Consider the following 25,701-nt stretch of genomic DNA (forward strand, 5'->3'; position numbering starts at 1 on the left):
TGGACATAGTTTTAATGATTTTGGCGCCCATTACCTTGATCGTTACTATAATCCTAATTATTGGCATCCTAAAGGTATACACGATATGTCTGCTTTCAGTATTTGTCTGAAACCCTGAATGAGAGCCGCTTTATAAATCAAAACTCTTATGTTTCAGGAACGGCCGCGGAACATATTTATTTTCTTAGTCATTTTTGGGAGCACTTCACTTTTTATGGTGATATTTGGTACAATTTTTTTATTTTTTTTAGCAGATAAAAGCGGACCTGGTAAGAGGTATTCTGGGAGTAAGAAACACCTCCATATACCATTTTACCTGCTCCTTGCCGGTAAGTTAAGATTGTTAATTGTTGTTGCTATTTATTGTAATACTATTTGAAACGCGTTTACACATTTCAGTAATTAACATCGTCGGATTTACATTTGTTAATTCATATTACTTCACCCTTGAGGCCATTGAACAATAAATGTCAAAGCTTGGATAAATAATAATCCCAAATAATCTCTAATCTCATTTAATTTCAAGTGTGTCTAAGTCATATCTAATCGAGATTGGCCAAATCCAAAAAATAATTCAATAATTCCAAAAATATCATTTCAATAGGAATAAATAATATCCAATGAAGTTATATAAGAGTTTTGATATTGAAGAAGGTAGATAAAAAGCCATCTCGGGGGCTTCCCCGCCTTCACTGATTTTTTATTACTTCACACAATAATTCCCAATTGGATTTTCAGCGATATGAGCGCTGTTGGTTGCAGTCCACTATACTATGGATCAGCTCCATTATTCGTACACTCAGTTCGTTCCTTTAGTTCGCTCAATCGTCCATTTAGCTAATTCATTCAGAATCGGGTGTAAGTCGCTAGCCACGACCAACCATAAGGACTGGGCGAAATGAGTAGCGAAGAAACCGCCTTCTATTCTACTTAATAACCCTTCGGGGTTCGTTCAAAAAACCACTTTTGACGACCTGGGAAAGAGGGACACTAGTTTGGCTGGAGATTCTTCTCCTGCGCTCCTAGCTTGGAAAGTATGCGCCCAAGAATAGCTGTCAATGTTCATGACCAGCAGTTCCCTGGCTGTTTAATTCCTAATTAGATCCCCAATAATCGGGTGATTTGCAACTGTAAGTGAAGAAATCACAACTTAATATTCCATTTCGTCAGATGTTTCCGCGACGAACAACAAAAATATAATGTTTTGCAATCTTTATCAAAATTAATATATTTCATATTACTCAACTACGCCTCCATATATGGACTACCTATAGCTAACAATTCTGGGAGGTACATTCCGTTCCCCTTTCGGTCGAACCCATAGCACATAGTTCAGATACTGCCCGAGCATATAGTACACAAAGGCGAGGCCGATAATAATCGCAAAGAAAAGGATCCGCACATACCAGGAGAGGGCGCCCAAGAAAGGATAGACCCAAATGCCTGTGCGATACCAGAGCAGGTGCAGCCATCCCAAATACCAGACCATGAACATGGCCAGCCCCGCAAACCCGTGTCGACGACTGGGATATATATGGCGTGTCACGCACAGCTCGGCCACACCGTATATAACGACGTATGTGTGCATGGCCTGATTCAGCCAGTTTGGATAGACGAGGTCCAGCACCTTCGGATAAATCCCCTCACGATCTATGCTGTACAGGGTCCAGAAGGTAAAGCTCACGGTCAGCGCCAGGGGCACGACGTAGGTGGCCAACAGATAGTCTCGTAGGCGGCGTATCCTCCGCCCCCCTACAACATCGTAAGCCAGCGCCAGTGTGTAATAGGACGTCTGAATGATACCGCAGATGAATGTCAAGTACTTGAATTTCCCTCCATATGGCGGCTCCAACTGCAGATCCATAGCCAGCTTGGGAAGGATCGCGAAGTTGTAATCGTAGTAAATGGCAATGCTGAGGTGTGTGGTGGCCGCCACGTGCACGACGAGGCGAATACAATCGACGACGTTGGGTCGGTCCATAGTGGGCGTTCCGGCTGTATCTCTCGAACTAAAGCGGATCCGAATAGATCGCTCGGGCCATGCGTTTCCATTACGCGTTAACGGGTCTTAAAGCGGTTAATTCGACGTTAGAAACAGCTTGAACTTAAAGAAATATACACCTAATTTGGTTTGTACCCGGTATATTGGTTCCAGAAAAAACCGTGTTACAAAAACCGTGTAAAAAAAGGTATTGATCATATGCAAAAAAGCTGACAAGACAAGGATTTATGTTTATTTTATTAAAATGTGCATAACGACCCATATAGGAATGCTTTCTAGCTGTTAGTCAGCTGTGTAAATTAATAAAAACATTTATTTTGTATTATTTTGAATCGTGCTAAATGGAATAAAGTCGTGTAACCATATATAACATTTTTATTTTCAAACCGTGTATTCTCAATCAACAGGTATTCAGAAGAATTGTATTGTAATATTTTACTTTTTCGAATTCAATATTAATACGTATAAAATAAGTGTAAAAAGCAACCCATTACGTACCACCAAATGGCAAAGGTTTTAAATGAAATATTCCCCATATATTACTTTTGCTTTGTTCCTCCAAAAATGGAATTGAAAATGTAAGCCTGAACCGCCGCGCACCTCTTTGAAGCTCAAAATAGTTAGGAAGATCGACAGGGCCCTGTTTTTAGTCTTGAACAATTTGACAAATTTGTGTGCAAATGTTTTGCCAGTGTAACCATAGCCCTTTCATAACTGGGTACTAAAGAAACCTCGCGTAATTTTTAGACCCTGAACGTATAGTAGAACTGCATTAGGCGAACACTTTGTTTCATCAACTATGGGGGGGGGGACTGGAACTCGCGACTACTGCTACTTTAAGCTGTCAAGGCCTAAACACACCCAGGGGCACTGCTCTCCGCAGCTAACCGAATGAAATTGAGCCTAACTCTGGGTGGGTAAGGGGCATAGAAATACTCCCACTGCCGACCTTATCAAACCGCACACGCAGCCATCATCATCATCATCGTCATCGTCAGCAGCATCGACATCGTCGATAGCGACCGCGACGTCGACGCGTCCACAAAAAATATACTGCATCATAAACTAGGAGTATGAGGTTTCTGTGGGCGGCACGAGTGGGAGTGGAAATTATGCTGATAGCCTTGCATGATCCTGACATTAGAGCTGGAGCGCAGGCATTTACTCAGCGACCGCCCCGAATACCTCCCCCAGGGCGTATGAGATGGAATGGCAAGTAACTCACACACACACACACACACACACACACACAGAGACACACACACACATACACACAGAGAGACACACACACTCATTGCCTCGCAGAAGGCGCACGTACTGGCTTAAGTATATTTAAGCATATGGAGGGAATCAAGTGAAAATCAATAAAAACCAAACACGTCTACACAAATCACATGAAAATCGATGTTCATGGGATTTGCTTAGAAGAATTTGCAACCCGAACGACAACGACCACGACTACGACCAACTGGGAGTGGGAGTGGGAGCTCGGACCTCGGAGCTCGGAGCTGGGTACTGTGAAGGAGTCGTTCAAAGTTTCGATAACTCAAAGGCTTGTGTGCCCAGATGCTGTTGTTGGAGTTGATGTTTCATTGGGAAAACGTGCAGCGCATTACAAGCAAACAAAATGAGACCCAACTGAGTTGGCACATCCACCCACACCCCGGTATCACATTATCCAGACCAGGCCACCCACAACCAAACACCCAACTAAGTGGTCCATTCGCCGACTCATTCACTCGTATCCCATTTTTGAAAAAGAAACCTCTTTTCACTGTTAGCATTCTGATAATAGTTTCCCAACTCAAAATCAGGTAACTGCCATGGTTTTCCTCTGTTTGCAATTTTTTGTGGACAAGGGAAGGGGATTTGGGCTGCGACTAGGACTAGGACTAGGACCAGGACCAGAACTGCGATTGCGATTCCTCAAGCTTAAGTGCTTGCCATATGACGAACTTTAGCGGAATTTCTTGAAAAACAAATTCGTTTTTGATGCTCCGCATTTTAAAGTGCATTTGTGTGTTATTTCCGGTAAATGTGCGTACGTGCAAATGCTGACTAGATTCAAGTTGTAGCCGCCATTTAACCCCATCCTTCTTTCCTTTCAACGATCGGATCGTTTGAACAGATGGTGCTGACTAAAGCCAAGCACTGCAAGGTAGCACATAATAGGGAGGACTGGAGCTGTCAGAATTCACCATCAAACCAATAGGCTGCTGGGCACCTGTTAGAGTACTAAATAAATGTAGTAATGAATAGCTTGAAAAATATTTATTGTACCTTTTTTGTACTTAATAGTTGCCCACCTCTATGCCTTATGTCTCTATGTCCACCTTATTAAGTGAAGTTAGAAATGCAATGTATTAATAGAATCTCTTTTTATACCCTCTATTCAAAAGTTATACTAGAAAGTCCAATCGTTAATATAAGTATTTGGGAAGAACCGAACCATGTTATAACCACCTCGTTATTTCATGTATCTCCCATAGAGCCAAGTGGTGGTTTCTAAGATATTAAGTTAATAGTTGTGTGAAGAGTTTCAACATATTCTGAATTTTGATCAATCCAATTATTCACATTTCTTAAAAACATTATGAACAAGTGAGATAAGGATATCTTAATGTTAAGAGTACAGGCAGCTTAGCCTTTTCTTCTTAATTAAACAAAATGGAGAAATAAAAATGGTTAACAACAATCGACAGTGTAAAGCGGGACAAATAAAACAAACAAAAAACCCATAAAGCTTAATAACTTAAACCTAACTTGATACTAAACTAACCTATGCAAGTTTTTTAATTTTTATAAATTATATGTTATTTAAATGCAAGTATGTAGAGTATATGACACCTACATACTGGTAAAAATATCATAGCTAAGGCACTGATTTCAATTAAGTAATAGGTAAAAAGAAGGACTTATTTTATTAAAGCAACAATTTGACTTTTGAAGAAGGGTATGCAAGAACAAATCTTTGAATTACTATTTGTAAAAAAGAATATAGATATTTGAAAATGAATATTTAGAGGGATATGGAAGTGCAATTGTTGCAAGTTCCGATAAAATATAAACTTACCAGTTACTGCGTCGCAAAATAAACTTTTTAAATTTCGATTGTAATAAAAAATCAGTTATATACATATGTACTATATGTACTTACGGGGAGGTTTGTATTCATGCCCTTTTTTCGGCGACAGTTTAATGCTTTCTTTGTTCTCAACAGCTCCAAAACTCCAATACAGTGTGTTGCCAGTGGGATGGAAAGCCTATTTCTCAGTCAGCTAAATAAGCTGTTATTGTTATTGTTGTTTTTGCTGGCCTTAGATGTCCTTTGACCAGCTCGGCGGGAGGTATTTAGGTCAAAACTGTACAGTATCGGACTACGAAATATAAATCATGCATTTGATTAATTGTATCTTGCTGACTTTTATCCTGTTCGACGTTTGTGCGCTTGCCCCCACTCCCCGGCCCGGCCCGGCCGTCAGCCGTCGAGTAAAAAGGAAAAAAGTGGAAAAGGAAAAGGAAAAGGCAGAGCAAACACACACGGCAGCCTTTGAAAGTTTTGTTGCTTTGCGACTGCCACTGCCACTGCCGCTGCCACTGCCCGTGTCACTTGCCACATGCTGGGCGCCAATGCCAATTCCCTCCACTGCCCCCAATCGCCGTTCTATGCAAACAACAGCAATTGTGTTGTGTAAACATTTTTTTAGCATTAACTGACATGTGTAAATCCCCACATCAGTGACAGAACGAACACAACAACAAGGAACTGGTGGCAGCAGCAGCAACAACAGCAGCAACCAGGAGGAGGCACAACAACAATGGCAGCGAAATACTTTGGCCAAAGTTGCGCTGGCACGCTGGATAATCCAGTCGACAGCACTATACAGCACCCACACCGCCTGTCAGCTCGTCTTGCCAACGAAATAGTGACAAATAGCCAAACGGGAAGCAACGGGCCGAGGTGGGGCGGGCGGCCGCTTGTCCAGCGACGCCATTTTTTACTTGTATTAAGATTTGTATTAAGATGAATTGTTAAAACAGTGACAGGAGCCGGCGAGCCGTGTCAAGTATTTGGAGCTTTTTTCCTGCTTGTTACCCACCCTTATCTTCCAGCCAACTACCTCTCTTCCCCTCCCACGAGCGTAATCTTGGGCAGGCCGCACGTCTAACCACCCCCGACCCCACCCCCATCCCCACCCGCAACCCCTACACACGTCGGTAAACGAAGAACCTTTTTAAAGTCGCACTATCCTGAGCCCAAGCTATTATTTCGTCGGATAATCGGGAAACGTGTGGCCCAGAGGCACAGAACATTCTCATTATTTCGGCTTAAATTCCACATTTGGGAAGGGTATTCGTTTTCTAAAATCCAGACTGACCGTACTAAACTATATAGTATCTGTGTTCACGGCTGAATATATAATCTGCTTGTTTATGGACTTTTAATATCAAATAATAAAGTATAAATTACGACTGCATATGTATGTCTGTATGTATGTCTGTATGTATGTATGTATGTATGTATGTATGTCTGATTGTATGTACATATGTAAATTTCCAAAACTACTATATACCCACTTACTCGTAAGTATATACAATTACTTGTTAGTTATAAAATTTATTTCACTATATTTAAGCAAAGACGAATTTATTATTTATGTTCATAGGAAATGCTGCAATAAATAAAAACTTTAAAATTAATCGAGATTCTTAAAAAAGTTTGTCTTAATAATTAAAAAGCCAAAAACTTTATAAAAGTAAAACAACTGATTTAGGCAATAGTGCCGTCTTTTTACACTGCAACAAACTTGTGTGTGAACAGATTTCATTTTAATTCCAACATCTATAAATTATTCGTAAAATGTCAAATATTTTTTTGTGTGTCCGATTTGGATTCAGCATTAACATATAATGTTTGATTTGGTATAGAAATTATAAAATGTACTAACTACTAAGTAATTACAGCTATTTAATTAATTAAATGTATACAAATTCACATACATATGTATGTATGTACCAAGTATATAAATGTGTGTGTGTGCATTCTGCAAAGAACTCACGTTCCTACTCATTTGCTACTCTTTGAACGAGTTGAGCGCTTTAGCTGCATAATCTTGCTCTTGAGCGCTTTTAAAACGTACTCTCTTACAAGCAGTCGCACTCAATTTTTGCTGAAAGACCTCACTCTTTTCTCTTGAGTGAATCGGTGGGTAAGAGAAACAACAGCTGATGGTGTGGCACGAAAACATATGTGTGAAAAGCACTCAAGGGGGAGCGAGAGGAACGCACATGCGCACTTGATGGGCAACGACCGTTTCACGGCCAAGGGAAAAGTCGCTCACTCAAATGCCGTTGGCTTAGGTGCCGCAGTCGCTGCTGTTGCCGCTGCTGCTGCCTCTGCCGTGGCGGAAAATTCCTATATAAGCGGCCGCGCACACTGCCGGCCGGATAGTAGCTTTGGAAAATTGCGCTGTCATAGAAGTTGCCGTTGCCGTTGCTGTTGCCGCCTGGTTGAAGCAGCGTCGTCGTCGTTGTTGTCGTCCCAAGCTCCTCAGTGGCCGTATTTGTTGCTGTGTCGTCCGTCTTAACGCCTCCGACGTCGTCCAACTAGTTTTGTAGTTGTACAGCTCAGAAAAGCACACTCAAATACATATGTATGTACACACAAGCACACACACACACACTCAGCCACCCTGAGCACCTCTTTGCATGTGGCCTGGTCTGTTACAGCTGAGCATTGAGCCAAAAGCACATTTGACTCAATTTTGTGGCCACAGCTGCGGCCCCCTACAGACAGCCGGGCATTCAGTCAAGCAGCGGCCGCCGCAAGGAGCACATCTGCCCCTAATGGAGACGGAACGACGCCAGTAGTAGCAGCAGCCGACAGCCGATAGTCACCAAAAACTCGCACACCGCCGTTTCGCCATAGAAATCGAAATCTTGCTGAACTTTTAAAGGCCCGCAATTTCCTTTCGAGGCAGCTAGCTATCTTTAAAGCTTAAACCAACTTGAAATCAGTGAGTCCGATGCGACCACACAAAAATAAAATACAACAAATCAACAACAACAACAACATCAACCAAGTGCTGTGCTTTAATTAATACAAATACATAGATTTTTTATGCTTTCTTGCTGCAATACACTCGGCGCGGCGGGCAGACAGAAAAATTAGACGGGCGGCAATTTCGTTTTTTATATTCTATAGAATGTATTAAAATTTAAATGTTTAATTAGGATAACAAATTTAGTTGTTGATACTTTTTTCCAATTATTTGTTAACGAAGTCGGTGTGGGCGTAATAGACACTACTACAACAGCAACAACAACAACAACAAGAACAAGAACAGCAATAACATAGCTCCAGTCAGAAAGTGTGCCGTACAAAACGCCGTAACGTAAAATGAAATCAACGTAGCAACAATAAAGAACAAACACACACAAAATAAAAACGAAATCAAATTCTTGTGATTAAAGTGCATTTCTAATAAGTATATTTAACTACATACACCCACACACACACACACACACACACACACGCACACACGCCTACTCACATCATCATACACAAGAAAGGGCAACGAAAAGCGGCGACAACAATCGCTGCATATTATTCCAATTGGAGCACCTAAGCGGAGGGATAAGCCAACTGCTGGACCGGGAGGAGCACCGACCTGTGTAAGACCCTGCTGTCCCGCATCTATGAAGATGGAAGTGCTCTCCGTACAAAATCACATACAGGGACAATTCGGTGTTATTGGTGGAACAAAAGTTAAAGGTGAGTTCCCAAATCCCTTTCCAAGTGCTTTTTGTTGGACAGAAACCAAATGTTTGTTCCGAGGTTTCCCCAATTAGACGTCACCTAGATGGGCTCTATTTCAAAATACAAGTATATGTTAAACTGTTTTAGACATTCATTATGTGCTGACAACTCAATTCGATCCATTTATCGTACAATTTAAAATTTTCTCCTTAAAATATCTAATACATTATCATTTTGGATTCCACACATTGCTAACATTGGTATTTGCAAATTATACGAACATGTTTAGTTTCTAATAGCGTTACAAGAAAGGTGTTATTAGTTATTCCTGTGCCAGTTTAATTTAACTATACAAGTAAGATATATAGTATATCCAGAAACATTATGTTTTCAGCCTCGAAATCGTATTTAAATAAAGTCAAATTTCGAGTCCCTTTCATTAATATCTCAAGAGTGTAAATCAGCATTGACTTACAACTAAGACTCCATAAAAACAAGACAAGGAATTTTCGTTTATAAATTTATAATTAACATTTTTTGTTACCAAGTGTCTCGAACGTAAGAATCAGTTTTTCCATCCCCCAAACATTAACAATTCAAAATGTTTAATGCCCATCTGATGCAAATCAGTTGTGGCATTCATTAAAATACATCTCAAAACATTTGTACAACACGATTTTAATGGGCACGAAGAATTTCTCAAAGTTTATTGCGCGCACTTTGCGCTATTAAGTTCTTAATTCAATGAATTTTATAGCGTATGAAAATATTTTTTTTATGGCTTTAACAAATTTTCCGAACATTAAAAATTAATTTCTTGATACGCGCACAAACGAATATCGTGAAGTTGTTCTTTTTCGGTATACATACATACATATGTATGTAGATAGCCCCACAAAGTTAAAAAAAAAAAAAACAGAGAATATAGAAGTACATTTGTAAGTGAAAAATTTAGGTTAAGACAAAATCAGACCAAAAATCTATACATACAATATACATATATATACATATATATGAATTATATGAAGAAGGAAGCAATTTCCCAGTGAGAATTATTAAATTTTAAGATCGAAATATGAAATAGGCAGGTTTACAAGTATGTTACACATGCCATTAATAAAAAACGTTATTGTTCATTTCTAAAAACAAATTTTTATGTAAAATGAATATACTTGTATAACTGAGTACTATTTTAAATATTTAATGTCGTATACCAAGAAAAATCTTCGCCAGTTTTCTCATCTATTCTTCAGAAGAACAATTTATTCCAGCTATAGCATGTGGGGTCTAATTTCTTAAATATTAAATTGTTCATAAAAATTAAATATAAGTTGAAAAATAACATAATATTCGAATTTGTTAAAAATAAATTGATAAGTTATGCGAGGGTACAGAAATACTGAAGAAACCTAGAATCCGCTGGGAAGCTTAAATGAAAATGTGCGCCCTATTAATCCGATTTTGTTGACTCTGCCTCTCAAAAAATTCAATATTCTTGCGTTCATACAGTCAAATAGGCTGATTTGAAACATACTATATATATAAATATATAGTATGAACGAGTATACCCCTCTGCCCAATATTGGCATTTGGACGTTTTCTTCACAAATAAAATTTGTCGAAATTCGCGCCAACGTCAAAAAACATAAAGGATATGCATAATAATGACATGTCGAGTCGCGGCCCGTTTCTCTATTTTGTTTGCAGAGCTCAATCTACTAATTTGCATAAAATATGCAATATATACATACATCCATAGATACATACATACATACATACATACATATGTACGTTTGTTTGTGTGTACAGGGCACTTTTTGAGCGGTTTTGCGCCACTGTGCGAGTGAACATATCCTGTTTGGCTTTTGCCGCTCCTTCGCTCGTTTGTGCCTTTGTCTGGCAGACAAATGTTGACGGGGATTATGCAACTTCCTGTTAATCCTGTCACTTTAAACCTTAAACTAAGCAACGCCAATGCGAATGCGAATGAGTTGGGAATTGGGGGCGTGGGCTGGGGACTGGCAACTGGGAATTGGTGGCTGGGGGGCGCTGGCAACTGGCGACTGGTAGCTCGGGGAGGCATAAACAAGACGTCGCTTCGTCGTGTAAAATGAAAATGGGAAATCAGCCAAAAGAGGCGAAAATAACAAGCGGCGGTCCGAGCTTCACGTACACGTTAACATGCAACAACATGTCGGCACAGCGATATGGACAACCACACCAAACCACTCACACACACACACGCACACACACACACCTCGCTAGCGCCCAAACCGCTGCCACAGTCGCTGTCACTGCCGTCGTCTCCGTCGCTGTTGCTCTGGCTCTGCCTCTGGCTCTGGTTCTGGTTCTGGCTGCCTGCAACGTATTTGCAGTCAATTTAATTTCATGACTGACTGAGCACATGCAATTTTATTTTCGAAGGACATACGAGCACACACACACACACACACACTCGTACAGAGTCGCAGCCACTCTCGCCAAACCCACGTAGATTTATATGTGTGTATACATATACATATGTATGTGTGTGTATTTGTTTGCGTATTCATATGCTCTGCATCGGCAAGTTGTCGTGTCGTTGCTGCTGCTCTCCACGTTAGTGGCAATAATGTTGTTTAATTAATTACTTAATTTCTTTGAATAAACATTAGTTATGCGCTCCTTCCGTGCTCCATCTCGCCTCCTCCCTTCCTCACTCCATCTTCCTTGGCTGCTGTAAATTCCCAGCTTAGTCGTAGGAGCTGTGTTGTAAAATGTAACTCCCATGAGGGAGATAATTTTATGCATGTACTTATTTGTATGTACAAGTATGTACGAGTATGTGTGTACATATATACATTTGTATGGGTGTATGGATGAGCAATAATTGATGTACAAAAGTTTTAATTGCTGACTGGTGTGCATGTCATGCGGTTTAATTAATGAAGGAAAACATTATCTTTTATTACATGCCGAAACATTTTTGGGGCTACTTGGTCACATTATTAAATCAGGCTATTTTCAAATATCTCTGCATACAAAGATCTAACCATATTATTGTAAAATATCTGCAACTTAATAAAAAAATAATTAAAAAATACTTTAAAAAAAAAATTCGAAGTCTGTTTCCGCCCGGGATCGAACCGGGGGCCTTCTGCGTGTTAGGCAGATGTGATAACCGCTACACCACGGAAACAGCTGACGTTTTGTTCGCAAAATGCGAAGCAGTTATGCCAGCGCGACAACATGTCTGTCTCTGAACAGAATGAAGCCCAAATAAAAATATAAGCACGTGTATATACATACATATGTATGTACACATTTATGTATGTTCATGTACGTACATATATAGCATACTGATATGTACATAAATACATTGTTTGGTGTGCAAAGAAAAAGGAAAATCGTTGAATAAACTGCAAAGATGAGAAATGTGCATTTTATGTAAACAGACATGGTCGTACAGGTACACATACATTCATACATACATACATACATATGTACATAAATACATACATATGCACAGTGAATCAAACTTGAATATTTGAAGCTTAAATAAACGACGCTCGTTCCATTTATGCCATAGAAATAATAATAGTTGGAGCATTTTATTGCTTCAATTTCAATGAAAATACGTTTACTTCATTATTATCTTAAATCAAATGTCTTATCAAATTTTAAATTCATTTTAGTTTGTGTTATTTTCGTATATGTATGTATGTATGTACATACATGCATATTATTTATATACTGAAAAACGGTATGATATTCAAATATCAAAACTCAAGGCCAGCAATCCCATCCTGATTTTTCCAATTCTAACCCCAGCATGATGAATTCGATGCTGTCGACGGGCTTGTCTGTCCGCCTGTCTGTCTGCCTTTATGTATTTGTCGTTCTTGAGCTCTTTGCGATTCTCCCAATGCCAGCTACAACAACTACAACAACAACAAAAGCAGAAACAGCAGTTACAATATACACTCGAGCGTGAGTGCAAACAAGAACTTCATAACATTTGCCGCCGCCGGTGGATGTGTTTGTAGAAACGGGTTAATGCTAACAGCGCGCATCGGTAAATGGAATGTTGTGGGGTGGAGTGGGTGTGCCCTGTGCTCTGCTGCTGGGCTGGTTTGGGTTGGGGGCAGAGGAAAGGTTGCTTTGATATGCACAAAATACACGACCACAAATGCCGCATGATCTGTCGTAGGGTTTGCAAACCACCAATGGGCAAGACAATCAGACAATTAGGCAGACGTCTATTCGTCTCTTCCAAAATCAAATACATACAAAGACATGTAGTCTGTGTATGCACACTTATATACATACATACATACATACATACGGATGTATAAATGTTATGTGCTGTAATTAAATGTGTTTGGTCTTTGTCTCCATTGCTTTCGCTGTTGACTTTATAGGAACCCTTTAGAATGTTGGTAAGAGGATCGGGGGACAGCACTTGACAAAACTTAATAGGCAGTCGGAGGTACATACATACATACATACATACATACATATGTATGTACAAGTATGTATGAATGTATTTATGCAGACCACAGTGAGAAACATGTGCCGTTAATTTCTTAATTACGCGGGTGTGCGTCGCGTGCTTAAACTCGCCGAGGTAGCAAAGCATACACACAAACTCAATGAGATAGAGAAGGAGAGAGGGAGAGCGAGAGAGAGGGAGGTGCACAACCATTTGTATACATATGTACATACATATGTGTGTATGCGTTTGCTTGCATAGCCCATTCAGATATGTATGTATGTAGGGATGTGTGCACATACTGTATACGTATGTGTGTATCAATGTGTGCTTGTGGATACAACATACATATGTACATTGCAATGGTGGGGGTCTTAGGGCTATTCAAAGTGTTTGGGCGCTAATTACAAGACGTCGAGACAAGCCAAGTAGTTAATTTGTTCGTATTACAAAGCATGCCAACAACAAAATTCACCGCTTTTTATCGCAAAAAAACATACATACATACATACATAGATAGATATGTACATATATACATATGAATGCCACAATGTACATACATACGTACGTATGTATGTATACATTGTATGTTTGTACGTACCACGAAACACGGCAACATAAACAGAAAACCTAAAAGCAATTGCCGCACAGTGGTACAACAAGATAATATTTTATTAATTGGGTTGGATTCCTGTTTTACATTTTGATTTACTTTAAACAAAATCGAATCTTCAATTCAAATCCTTATTCCGCTATTATATGTACATATGTATATCTCAATTCACTTTTAAATTTCCTAAATATTCTGGAAATACATACATACATATGTATGTATGTATGCCTAGTAAATAGAGACGAAAGATGATGAAATATTTGAGCAGTGAGAATGCATTTCCTGTCACTGTGCGAACGACAGAGGTTTGTGTATGGGAAAGGCAGCAAAAGAAATAAAACAGTCAGCAAAGGCGGAAAAATCGACGGTAGACAAACAAGTAAGAGCATTCGGCGGGTTGGGGGGCTCTGTTAAAGCTCGGTGGAGAGAATGTGGATAAAGAAACGGCTGACTGATGGAGAATGGAGGACGGTGTCGTCGTCGTCGTCATCAGCTGGAAACAGAAATACAAAACATGCACGCATGCACACACACATACACAAGCACACATACATACGTACATACATTTGAACACTTTCATACACGAACACATGATGGAAGCGACTCTGGACGGGGGATGGGCAATCGAACGGCTGATTTTCCAGCTGTTGTTGCCAGGTGATTTCGTGCCGCCGCGCGCCTTGGAAGCTTTGAGTGCATTTTGACGAGCCTGCGCAGAGCCAAGCCGTCTGTTAGTTGAGTGAAAAGCCCAACGTTGAGTGCGAGCGTCGCTTCGCGACGCGTTCTGCCGGCTGCAAAGCAGTAATCAGCTGTTCGTCTCATCTGTCTTTTCGCCATTCATTTTCGTAGCATTGCCTTGTCTGCCGGTCGATGAATATTAAGACTAAGCATTTTTGCATTTCTGCCTTGCGCCTCTCTTGCAGACTGGACGAGTCCATTAACCGCACCAGCCACGACGGGAGCACCAGCTGGAGGACAACCGACAACGCCAACGGAAGTGCGTGCTGGTGCCGGTGTTGGCATTGACGTGGACGTGGATGTGAATGTGGACGTCAACTTGAATGTGAATGTGGACGTTGTGGATGGGCATCCAACATCAGTGTTGCACATGCGTCAGCATCAAGCGCTCAACACGCGTTCCCTGGCGCCTGCCATGCCCACCAAGCAGGCGACGCAGCCAATGGTGACGGCCAACTTTGATGCTGGCCCAGCCCATGTGAATGGCGGCTCGGGTGCGACAACCACTCCGTATCCACACCATCAACATCCCCATGCCTACATGAGCAATGTGCTGGCCAGCGCCCAGATGTCGATCCCCGGTCCTGAGCCGGTGTCCTCAATTCCGTCGCTGCCCGCCTCGCCCCTGCAGTCGACGGCGGGAGCGCGTTTCGGTGCCGCAGACAATCTGGACGATGTAAGCGCCACTTCTGTGCTCAAGCTCTCCAACCTGCTGCAGTCGACGCTGCGCGCCGCCAAGAGTCGCCACTTGGCCTGCACCGAGGTGACTCTGCCGGCTGATCTCACGCACCGCATTGCCGCCGAAATCATACGCATGTCCGAGCGGGAGCCGTGCGGTGAGCGCGCCAGCACAATTTTCATTGAGTTCGAGAGCGAGCCGAACAATGCGCGACACATTGCCTCGTTCAAGGTCGATCCGGACACGGTGTCGATATTCGAGCTCTACTTAACACTCAAGCAGGACAAGAGCGGCTGGACCTCATTGCTTCCACAGTTTCTCAAGTAAGTGTGTGTGTGTGTGTGTGTGTTTCTATAAAGCATTTGAAATGGGCGACTGCAGAGCATCTTAGTCCTAGATTGCAGGACATTCGCAATTAAAGTAAATTGCAATAAACATTCATTTATAAACTTTATTAATTACTTTCCCTTAATATTAATGCAATGTTTTTTTATTATGATTAATTTTCTATATTCGTTTGTTTACATTTAATACAAGTATATAATTCTTTTATTCTTCAATTCATTGATTAAATATTCTCTCAACATAACAAATCAATAAGCTTTATCTGTTGCCCGCTATCGACTTCCATTACTAGTGTGTCGCTCATATCGAATCGTTTAATCAGTCATTGAGTCGAATGTTTTCTAATTGGTTCGCTCTTTCAGAAATCTTACGCGCAGCAATACCATCATGATCAGTCCCGACTTCACGTTGACCAAAAACAAGCTCTACTCATCGGAGTGATTTGGGAGCGATTTTAGGACGTAGACCGGACGCTTCGCCCCACACTTTGAGTGTGTTTATGTCTGTGTGTGTGTGTGTGTGTGTGTGTGTGGGTGCTGCTTACTCAAACTACATCCCTCCGACCAACAATAATAATAACAACAACAACTACAAATGCAGCAGCAACAACATCCATATTTTGTGAGCGTCCCGGATCCTGAACGTCCTGAAATCAATCCCGTTCGTTTCTTCGTACACACACACCTTTGATCTTAAAAGAACAACCAAAACCCATAAAGAGGCAAACTTTGGACCACATTTCTACTCCTCCAGCAATTAACAAATCAACTCGAGAACTAAATAAGAAAAGATTACTTTGAAGGAAAGAGAACACGTAAGCTCTAAAACAAATCAACTGCAGTTGCAGGCAACTCAAAACTCTTATTGGACTGACTTTTTGGCTTAAAAAGGTACTTTTTGAAAAACACAAACGAATTATTAACAACAAAAACAAAAAAAAAATAAACTTAGAAACCAAATTAAATGAAAAACAAATACAAATATTCAAAATATTGTAAAATGTTAAAGCAAAAACAAAAAACTAATAACAAAAACAAAACAAACAACTAATTAAACAGTAATTGGTTGCCCGCTGCTCGTCTTAAATCAAATGAAAACAACAACAACAACAACACCCAGAGCTATCAGGCAGAGAGATAGATAGAGCGACAGAGGGAGGGAGGGAGGGAGGTGGGTAGAGAGAGTATTACTATCAATGTTGCAAGAGAGCAACAATAACAAAATTAAAGGCAAGGAATTATATTGTTTAGATTATACAAACATACATACATACATACATCCCATATATAGTGCATATATCCGTGTGTATATGTTTTCTTCTCGATCAAAGTAGGCTTTAAAATCTATATACACGTACATATATTGATATATTGAAAACAAACAAACAACAAGAACAACAACAAATTTATATATGCGAGCAAACAATAAGAACTAGCAGAGTGCAGTGGCAAGTAAATAGAGGGAGAAAAAAAAACAAAGTTGATGTGATATTATATAATAATTAATACTATCGATAAATGCATACATACAAACATATACACGACACACACACACACACACACAGGCATACTTAAATGCATTCTTATTCATACTTGAAGAGAGAAACAAAAGCTAAATTTTGTAGTAGAAACAGTATACTTGTAACATGTTCTTACGGGCCGGTTCTAAAGCAATTTATTTATGGCACAGTTTGCGGCGAAAAACCACGATCTAAAAGTAAATAATATTCAGAAATTGCAGATATTTATTTATACTTTTGGACAGTTAGTTAATTAACGAGCGCTTGTCTAAACCATAAATTAGCTGTGTTTTATCAAATAGTGAATAATTCCTCACAGCAGATGCCCAAAAGATAAAAGTACTTTTGAAACAAATATTTATGAGTAATTCCAGCGCTTGCCAAAAATAAATAAATATTCCATGAGTATTGATACATGAATGCAATTTCTTTGTATGAGTATATCGAAGCATTTCCCCTCAGCTTTTACACAATTGTTTCCCAAAGATCAGTTGTGGAAGATCTCGATCTAATCCAAACCAATCCCATCCCCGCTGCAAATTGTCGCTCGATACTCTTTTTACGTTGAAAGCAAAGCAAGTTCTCCTACCAATTAAAGAGCAAAATAAAAATTAAAAAACAAAAAAAAAAAAAAAACAATAATGCAATAAATAATAATGAATACAAATAGCAATGTTTCCACCTAATTTGCTAAACAAAGTTATTTGATTTGATCATTCGTTCTCATTTTCTTATTTTTGTGCAGAGTTCAAAACTCTGTGGGCAAAGCAACAACAAATCGTAGCCGTGTGGCTATATAGATATATAATGATATTTAAGTAAAATATATATACATACATATATACATATATATTTATAGTATTCGATCGATGTGTTTCTAATGTAAGATTTTAACATTAACAAGGGGCGAACAAAGCATTACAGCATTTCCGGACTCTTTCGGAGCAGCTGTGTATTTAGGATATACATACAAGTACTACTTGCATAGTTTAGTTTGTGTGCAACATCAACAACAACAACAACAATTGCAACAACAACAACAACAGCGTTTTATCAAAACAATGATGTATGTATGTGTATATTGATAACAATTATAAAATTTGTAAAAGCAAACTAAACAACAAATACAATACCTATTATATAAACGTTTTGGCTAGTTAGTTGGCAACAAATTGTTTTTTGGATAACAGACGAGAGATTGTTGATGAAGAAAGCTAAAGAAAAGAGATGCATAAAAAAGAAATTACAAAAAACGAAACAAAACGAAAAAATAAAATAAAATAAAAAATGGGCAACTAAAGTAAAGCAAGATTTGGAAATATAAAGTCATCTGTGTTAATAAATTTTAAAGTATGTATGTAATTTTTAGCGTAGCATTACAACAACAAAACAAAATTTCAATAATAATAACAGCAACAACAACAACAACAACATCAAAACAACATTTTTACAAGGACGCAAACGAAAACTTGAAACAAATTTAAACGATTGTAGTGCGTATTAATTAAGTAATAAGATAAGGCAAGAATTTATTTATGCAGAATCAAGCAGGAGAAACAACAAACACGAAAATCATTTGCAATAATTTAATGTACCAGTAAATGAAATTTAATACAACATAGTATGTATGTATATCCCTCAACCGATCTCGAAACATACAAACAACACACACACACACACAAACCATAATAACTGAAAAGTGTAATTTTTTTAAATACGTTACTCACTGCTTATTATTTACACAAATACACACTTCGATAGCCATAAATAACATATGTAAGTAATACTATTAACAATACCTTATGAACGATTTTAATTTGCATTCGAATTTCAAACACACACACACACACACACACACATACACCCACATCTATGTAAATAGCAGCAACTGCAAAGAAAGCATATTGTATTTATAATTAAAAATTTAAACAAAAAGAGAAGACGAGAAGGAGATGAAGATGAAGAAAGAAATGTGAACATAAGATATGCAAGAACGTGAAAAATAGAACCATGAATGTGATCTATTTATCGTAATATCTAAACAATTGAATGCGTATGGAAATATTTCAGATAGCACCAACAACAACAATTAACAAAACAAAATAACGTAGTAGCATTTTCTTTACCACTTGAGTATTACATAAATATTACATGAATAACTGTAAAGAGTACTTTTTTTTTTTTTTTAGATTTGTAGTGTCTTTAAATATAATTTGCCTCCATTTAACTATTTTGGTTTTACTTAATGGAAACAAAGGTATTTGTCCCAATTCGCTTATTGAAATTTAGAAGAAGAAACAGTGTTGGAAAACACACAACTTGTAGAACGCATCGCTTTCAGTGTTGAATTTGGCTTACATTTTGTTTACAGTGTTCGCAGAACTGCTTTTAGCGTATTTTTCTATATACATATGTAGAAAGAGAACATTTAAAGAAATCGAAACATTCGTATTTTGGATGGTTATATGAAATGTGTAAAAAGAAGAAGAACAAAAAAACATAGACACGTCCAGTGCTCCTCAAAGTATTTTGTAAACAGTAATGATAATAGGGAAGGTATGAAGCGCATAAGCAAATACATATTTATACATGCAAATTATATATACATACCTACTTATATAAGTATATATATATATATATATATATATATATTACACATATATACATACATATAAACAAAAGGCAAAGCAAGTAGAAATTGGTAGATATTCCACATACTCTAAATGTATAGTAAATTAAATATGAAAAAGGAAAACTAAAACAAAAGAAAAGAAAAGGTAATAAGCATGCAAACAATATAATAATATTTGTATGTGCATGTGTGTGTGTGAATGTGTGTGTGTGTGTGTGTTTGTGTGTGTCAAAAGGAACCAATCAATATACTGTCAGAAATAGAAATCAAAACTATACTTCACATACATTTTAAACATACTTGTACACCATTCACCAATTACCATAAAGAAAGACAAGTAAGCCGTCGCTTCTATGGAACAATAATAAATAAATTACAAATATTTTGAGCAGAGCACACATCAAATATCACAGTTGCATTCCAAATTATACATACATATATATATATATATATATATATATATATATATATATATATATATATATATATATATATATATATATATATATATATATATATATATATATATATATATATATATATATATACATATATACATATATACATATACACACACATATATGGACGCTTGCTGTGGCAGGGAAGCGTCGTCGTCAGTTAGGATTAGATTGGCAATGAGATTTCGTAATGAATCCCACAATTTTAAGTATTTTGTATAGGAAGTGAGAATCGAACCAGTTTTCAATGTTCTACTTCAACAGAAATGAGAAGTAAACGATTATCCCACCATGTGATGAATAAAAAAAAAAAACAAAAACAAAAACATAATTTATTTAAATTACACAAATGAGGAACAACATAGGACCTACTAATGAGAAAAAGTTGCTCCTTGTTATACTTATGTGCGTAGCTAGGGCCAGTTTGTGGAACACAAACCAGACGGCCAACTCTTTGATGGCCAAGTTGTGGCTCGTTCTGTGAGATGGGACGGGACGAGACTGGAAGCCTCATGTGAACTAAATAGAGCGGGCAGGTTGATCGCCCAATGCCATAAATTAGTTTATTTGAAGAGTTGTCATTAATTTCGCAAATTTTCGTATTATTCAAACCGATAACTATATCCAGTACTTTAACTGTAGCTCGTCCTTACGCTTTTCCCCTTCATACATACATACATACATACATACATATATATGCACACAAGTGTGTTGGTGTATGGGGAAAATGGCATTTCACTTTAAAACACAAAAGTAGTGTACATTGATCCGATTCTTTGTAGTCTCTCTCAGTCCGCACTCCGGCAAGTACTTGTCTTGCCCGGTCCTGAAAGTCCCCGGTTCCCCTTCAAATATTTACATATTAAATACTACACAACAGTACACAACAAAGCTCTAGAACGAAACGAAACAAAACAAAACAGATAATATGTATTATGTATTTGAATATGAGTAGTTATCAATAAATGGATTATACAGAATTCTATGTTGTAAATCATGTAGCTATCTGATTAAGAAATGTTTACCAAGTTTCCATTATTATTATCGACAAGTATAAAGAGGGGAGTAAATGAATAAATGTAACAAGGGAGGATGGATAATGAAGAAGAACAAAAGAAACAAAGCGATTAATGTCGATATTCAAGCAAATTCGCGAGCCCCTCTTCAAGTCCTTGTGAGAAAAGCTTGCCTGCATTTGCATGAATATCCATCCCAATTGCGTATTTATATATAAATATATTTATATGTCTAATAAACAACAAATTTAAATTTTAGTAGCGCTTAACAAATTCTAGCAATTTAACAAATTTTAATTAATCAAATGATGGAAAACAAAACAAATACAAAAACAAAAAACAAATGCTAAAATGCAATTTCTTTTTCTCTGTGTAAAAGTTGAATAAAAAATTAATAAAAATCACCAAAAAAAATAAATAAAATAAAATTTTTTAAAAATTTAAAACCGTTTGCTTTTGAATTGCAATCTTATTTAAAGGTAAGTTTTTGGGAATTTCATATCGATGGGAGGAGCCTATTGATGTGCTCTCCGAAAGGGATAAGAGTAAGGGAGATGCTTTCTCCAACTCCAGACCTAGGCTGAACAGTCGCAAAGGATGTGCCTGTGGCTCCATCATCCCTTACCTTTAATAAAGGCACTAAATACAAATAATACTGACTTAGTATGTAGTTGTCTGCAAAACTCATCTTCTCAGAAACAGTCATTGAACTATCAAAATAAATATTAGGTCCAATCGAAATTTCTATACAAATTTGAAGCCCGTAGAGTTTTATTACGTTAAATAACATCCCAATACAGGTAATGAATAGGAATCTCTAATATTTTGGTTGAAAATAAGGGCTTTGCGAATCGACCCTTCAATAATTTAATTTTAATTGCTTTTAAATAGGTCCAATAAAAAACAACTGCAGTTCTCTTTAGACGCACAATTAAAAATCAATTTCGACTAGTGAAATATTCCAAATACTATACATGAATACGATATCTACTAGTTTTTGCAAAATACAAAAAATTAACATAAAAAATTACGAATAAAAGATGAAATATTATAAAAAAATTAAAATCAATGGTAATTTTATATTTTTTGCAAAGAAAACAAAACTCGCCTTGAACTTTCATTGTCCAGACAGACAAATAATTTGCAGAGAAATTTATTAAACTCCTTCATTTAAAACCAACAAAATTGTAAATCGTTCTATATTTTTCTGCTGCAACAGACATCTTTGGCATTAACATTTCAGACTTTTCAAATAAATCGCACAGTTCTGCGTGTTACTTGCATTGCCTTAATTATGAACTAAAGTCTTAGTTACTGATCGTAATCGGTCCACTCGTAACGATGACGTGGATGTCGCATTCGATCACATTTCGATGGGGCCAGATGTCCTTGATGTCCTGTATGATGATTTGGATGACCTTGACTCGATGCGAACATAGGAACACATGACTGCGGCTCCACACTGTGGCTGCGCTCTAATTTCTGTTCCAATTCTTCCTTGGCCTGTGAAGCGTTTCGCGCTATTTTATAGAGATATTCGTATTTCTGGGCCAGGCTGAGAAAATTTGATTTGCCAGGACCATCGTAGAACTCTTTGGGTGTAAACCTGCTGAAGTCGATCAGCGCGATCAGCTCAAATACATATTTACTGCAAATGTTTTTTTCAGGCTCCGGCACTTCAGATTTAGGCTCGACTGGCTCCTCAACCTCATCGGTTGAGTCAGAGGTGGACAGTTCGGTGTAGGAAGTATTTTCCTTGATATCACCCCCTCCAAATTCAGGAGCTGCTTCCTCCTCTGGACTGACATCGTCCAAGCCGTGGTATTTAAGATACATTTCCAGCACATTGAAACGCTCAGACTCCGAGAGCTTGCCCGAGACGACCTTCAGATACGATTTGAATACATCCGTATTGAACTCATAGATACCAGCATGCCCCATCAAGCTTTTCGAGTTTGTCTTGAGTTCCTGACAAGCATTAACTTTCTATAAACAATAATTAAAATACCAGTTGGAAAACGAACCCACGAAACCCAATCGATAAACTTCGTTACGTTCAGATTGTGTGCGCATTGGAACAGGCGCAGCAGTTCTCCGATATCATAAGAGTATTTGCGCTCCAGTATCTCTCGAAGGCAATCGTCCTTGATGGACTCAACCAAGTACTTGTTGCCGAACTCCGAGAGCTGTATAAGTGTGTCGAAGTCGTATTTCTTCAGCTTGTCGTACTCATAGCCGTAAACGTAGTCCCGAAATTTCTCAAATATGTCAGGATGTACATCGGTTAGCTTAACCATTCCCGAGCTGGACTCATTATAGCCTCCAAAGAGCATGCGATCGAAAACATCTGAAGCACAACTGAAGATCAGCTTATGACAGGGGAACACCCGACTACAGCCCTTCATTTCGATTGTGAAGGTGCAGTCCGTGTGGCGATTCGTGCGAGCGATTTCAGTTAAGGAGTTGCGTAACCTTGACAAAGATGAACTTTTATTTACACGGTAATTATGTACATTTATTTACTTACCAAGAATTCATTTTTAATAATTAAATAGTAGGAATTTTAAACAGATATTATTAAATTTTCGACTAATAGGAACCGAAAGCGATATATTCGAATTATTTCTGTTTCTAATCCTAAAATTGTCTACGACATATAATTCGACACATATGCTGTTTGGGAAAGCTTTTACAATTAAAACAGTACAAGTATTCCAAAGTGAGTTTTATCAAGCCAATTATACCTTGTTTTACATTATAAATCAATTCCGTGCCGACATTGCATATTTTTCAATCTGTTGCATTCATTTCATTTCATCCATTCAGCAATTTAATTATGTATAAAATAAAATTTTTAAATGAAATACAGAATACCTTGTAGAAAATTATAGAGCAGGTGCGGCTAATATAGTAAGCACAGAAAGATCGCTAGGTGGAGCTCATAAAAATGTTGTAATCTAGCGTCTTTTCTGTGAACTACTGCCTTTTTAATGAAATTTCCATTTTCTCAGCAAAGAGCACTGCTAGAATTTTGTACCAGTGGCGGCCAACACTAAAACAAAGAAAATTTCTTGTTCATATTTATGGCGAATGCAAGAGCCATCTATTAGTATTATATACACTTTATTTAATACAATACTTTACAAGATAATGTTCAATATATTATATACGTGTTGTAGCGCGGGCAAGGCCGTAGCGTCGATAGATCACATCGAAAGTCTTGCCATCGGAGTTGCCATCGGTAGTGATACCAATAGTGGCGAATGAGGTTGCCACAGTACTCCCCCTCTATAAAACCTGTCACGGTAAAGGCTGGGAAAACCGTACGCGAAAATGTTTTTCGTAGGTGCGTGTTGGCTTGGACTCAGATTTTTGAAGTTTGTGTGATTTGTCAGCATCGTCCTTGACCACGAAAGCCGGCTTGAGTCTGTCTATGGAAATCGCTACTTCTTTACCATTTTTCTTGATGATAAAGACACGATCATTTTCTCTTCGCACCAGTTCGTAGGGACCAGTATATGGCGGCTGCAACGGCTGTTTGACGGAATCAACTCTTATGAACACATGTGTGCAGTCGTTGATTCCTTTTTGTAAGAATAATTTGTCTCGGATGTGATGCGATGTTGCTGTTGGGCGTACTTGTCGCATATGGCTGCGAAACTTAGTGATGAAAATATCAGAATCAGCAGCAACATCAATGTCGTCGAAAAATTCATTCGGCAATCTTAACGGTGCGCCATATAGCATTTCTGCTGCAGACGCCTTCAAATCGTGTTTGTAGCATGACCGCAATCCAAGTAGCACAGTGGGTAGTATTTCCGTCCAAGGAGAATCGGAATGGCACATAAGGGCTGTTTTGAACGATCTGTGCCATCGTTCGATGAGGCCATTGGATTGTGGATGGTAAGGCGTTGTACGAATATGTTGTCCACCAATCAATTTAATAAGCTCCTTGAATAACGCAGACTCGAATTGGGTACCTTGATCGGTTGTCAGAGTTTTAGGTGTGCCGAAACGAGCAATCCAATGTGTCCAGAATGCCGATGCAACCGTCTCTGCTGTAATGTCGCGAAGCGGTATGGCTTCCGGCCAGCGTGAAAATCGGTCAATCATTGTTAAACAATAACGAAAACCTTGTTGAAGTGGCAATACGACTATGTCCATATGGACATGCTCAAATCTCTTGTCGGGAACGTCAATTTTTCGAGGCTGCAAGGAATTGTGCTTGTGAATTTTCGCCCTCTGACATGGGAGACAATTTCTACACCAATATAAAACGTCTTTGTTCATGTATGGCCAGACATATTGTTTCCGTAGTTGCTGAAGTGTTGCTCTGCCACTAGGGTGTGACAATCCATGTACAGAAACGAACACCTGATGACGCAGACTTCTGGGTATGTATGGACGTATGTGGCCTGTAGAAACATCGCAGAAAATGGTTGTGTTGTCATCGTTCCGAATTGATTTC

General features: G+C 38.4%; 3 protein-coding genes and 1 non-coding gene across 5 annotated transcripts; 1 reads left to right on the forward strand and 3 right to left on the reverse strand.

Moving 5' to 3' along the window:
* Positions 1-1,197: 1,197 nt before the first annotated feature.
* LOC115623037 (androgen-induced gene 1 protein) lies at positions 1,198-2,218 on the reverse strand. The gene has a single exon (XM_030517214.1). It carries the CDS (start codon positions 1,979-1,981, stop codon positions 1,265-1,267), a length of 717 nt encoding a protein of 238 aa, XP_030373074.1. The 5' UTR covers positions 1,982-2,218; the 3' UTR covers positions 1,198-1,264.
* A 5,279-nt stretch (positions 2,219-7,497) lies between these two features.
* LOC115622396 (protein charybde) lies at positions 7,498-16,757 on the forward strand. The gene is made up of 3 exons (XM_030516321.1): positions 7,498-8,777; positions 14,770-15,586; positions 15,971-16,757. The coding sequence occupies exons 1-3, from the start codon at positions 8,702-8,704 to the stop codon at positions 16,047-16,049; spliced, it is 972 nt and encodes a 323-aa protein (XP_030372181.1). The 5' UTR covers positions 7,498-8,701; the 3' UTR covers positions 16,050-16,757.
* Positions 11,868-11,940, reverse strand: Trnav-aac. Its single transcript has one exon. It is a non-coding gene; the product is annotated as a tRNA-Val (tRNA).
* Positions 16,758-22,342: 5,585 nt separating the features above from the next.
* On the reverse strand, positions 22,343-23,815 carry LOC115622945. Of its 2 annotated transcripts, none has more exons than XM_030517077.1 (3): positions 23,761-23,815; positions 23,258-23,705; positions 22,343-23,192 (listed from the first exon to the last, which is right to left on the reverse strand). In XM_030517077.1, exons 1-3 carry the CDS (start codon positions 23,769-23,771, stop codon positions 22,545-22,547), a joined length of 1,107 nt encoding a protein of 368 aa, XP_030372937.1. In that variant the 5' UTR covers positions 23,772-23,815; the 3' UTR covers positions 22,343-22,544. The 2 variants fall into 2 exon arrangements, with proteins under 2 accessions (XP_030372937.1, XP_030372936.1); XM_030517076.1 differs by having other exon boundaries at positions 22,343-23,201.
* Positions 23,816-25,701: the final 1,886 nt, after the last annotated feature.

This window comes from Scaptodrosophila lebanonensis, unplaced genomic scaffold (assembly GCF_003285725.1).
Source record: "Scaptodrosophila lebanonensis strain 11010-0011.00,11010-0021.00 unplaced genomic scaffold, SlebRS2 tig00000043-arrow-pilon, whole genome shotgun sequence".
Classification (NCBI taxonomy): Eukaryota; Metazoa; Arthropoda; class Insecta; order Diptera; family Drosophilidae; genus Scaptodrosophila; species Scaptodrosophila lebanonensis.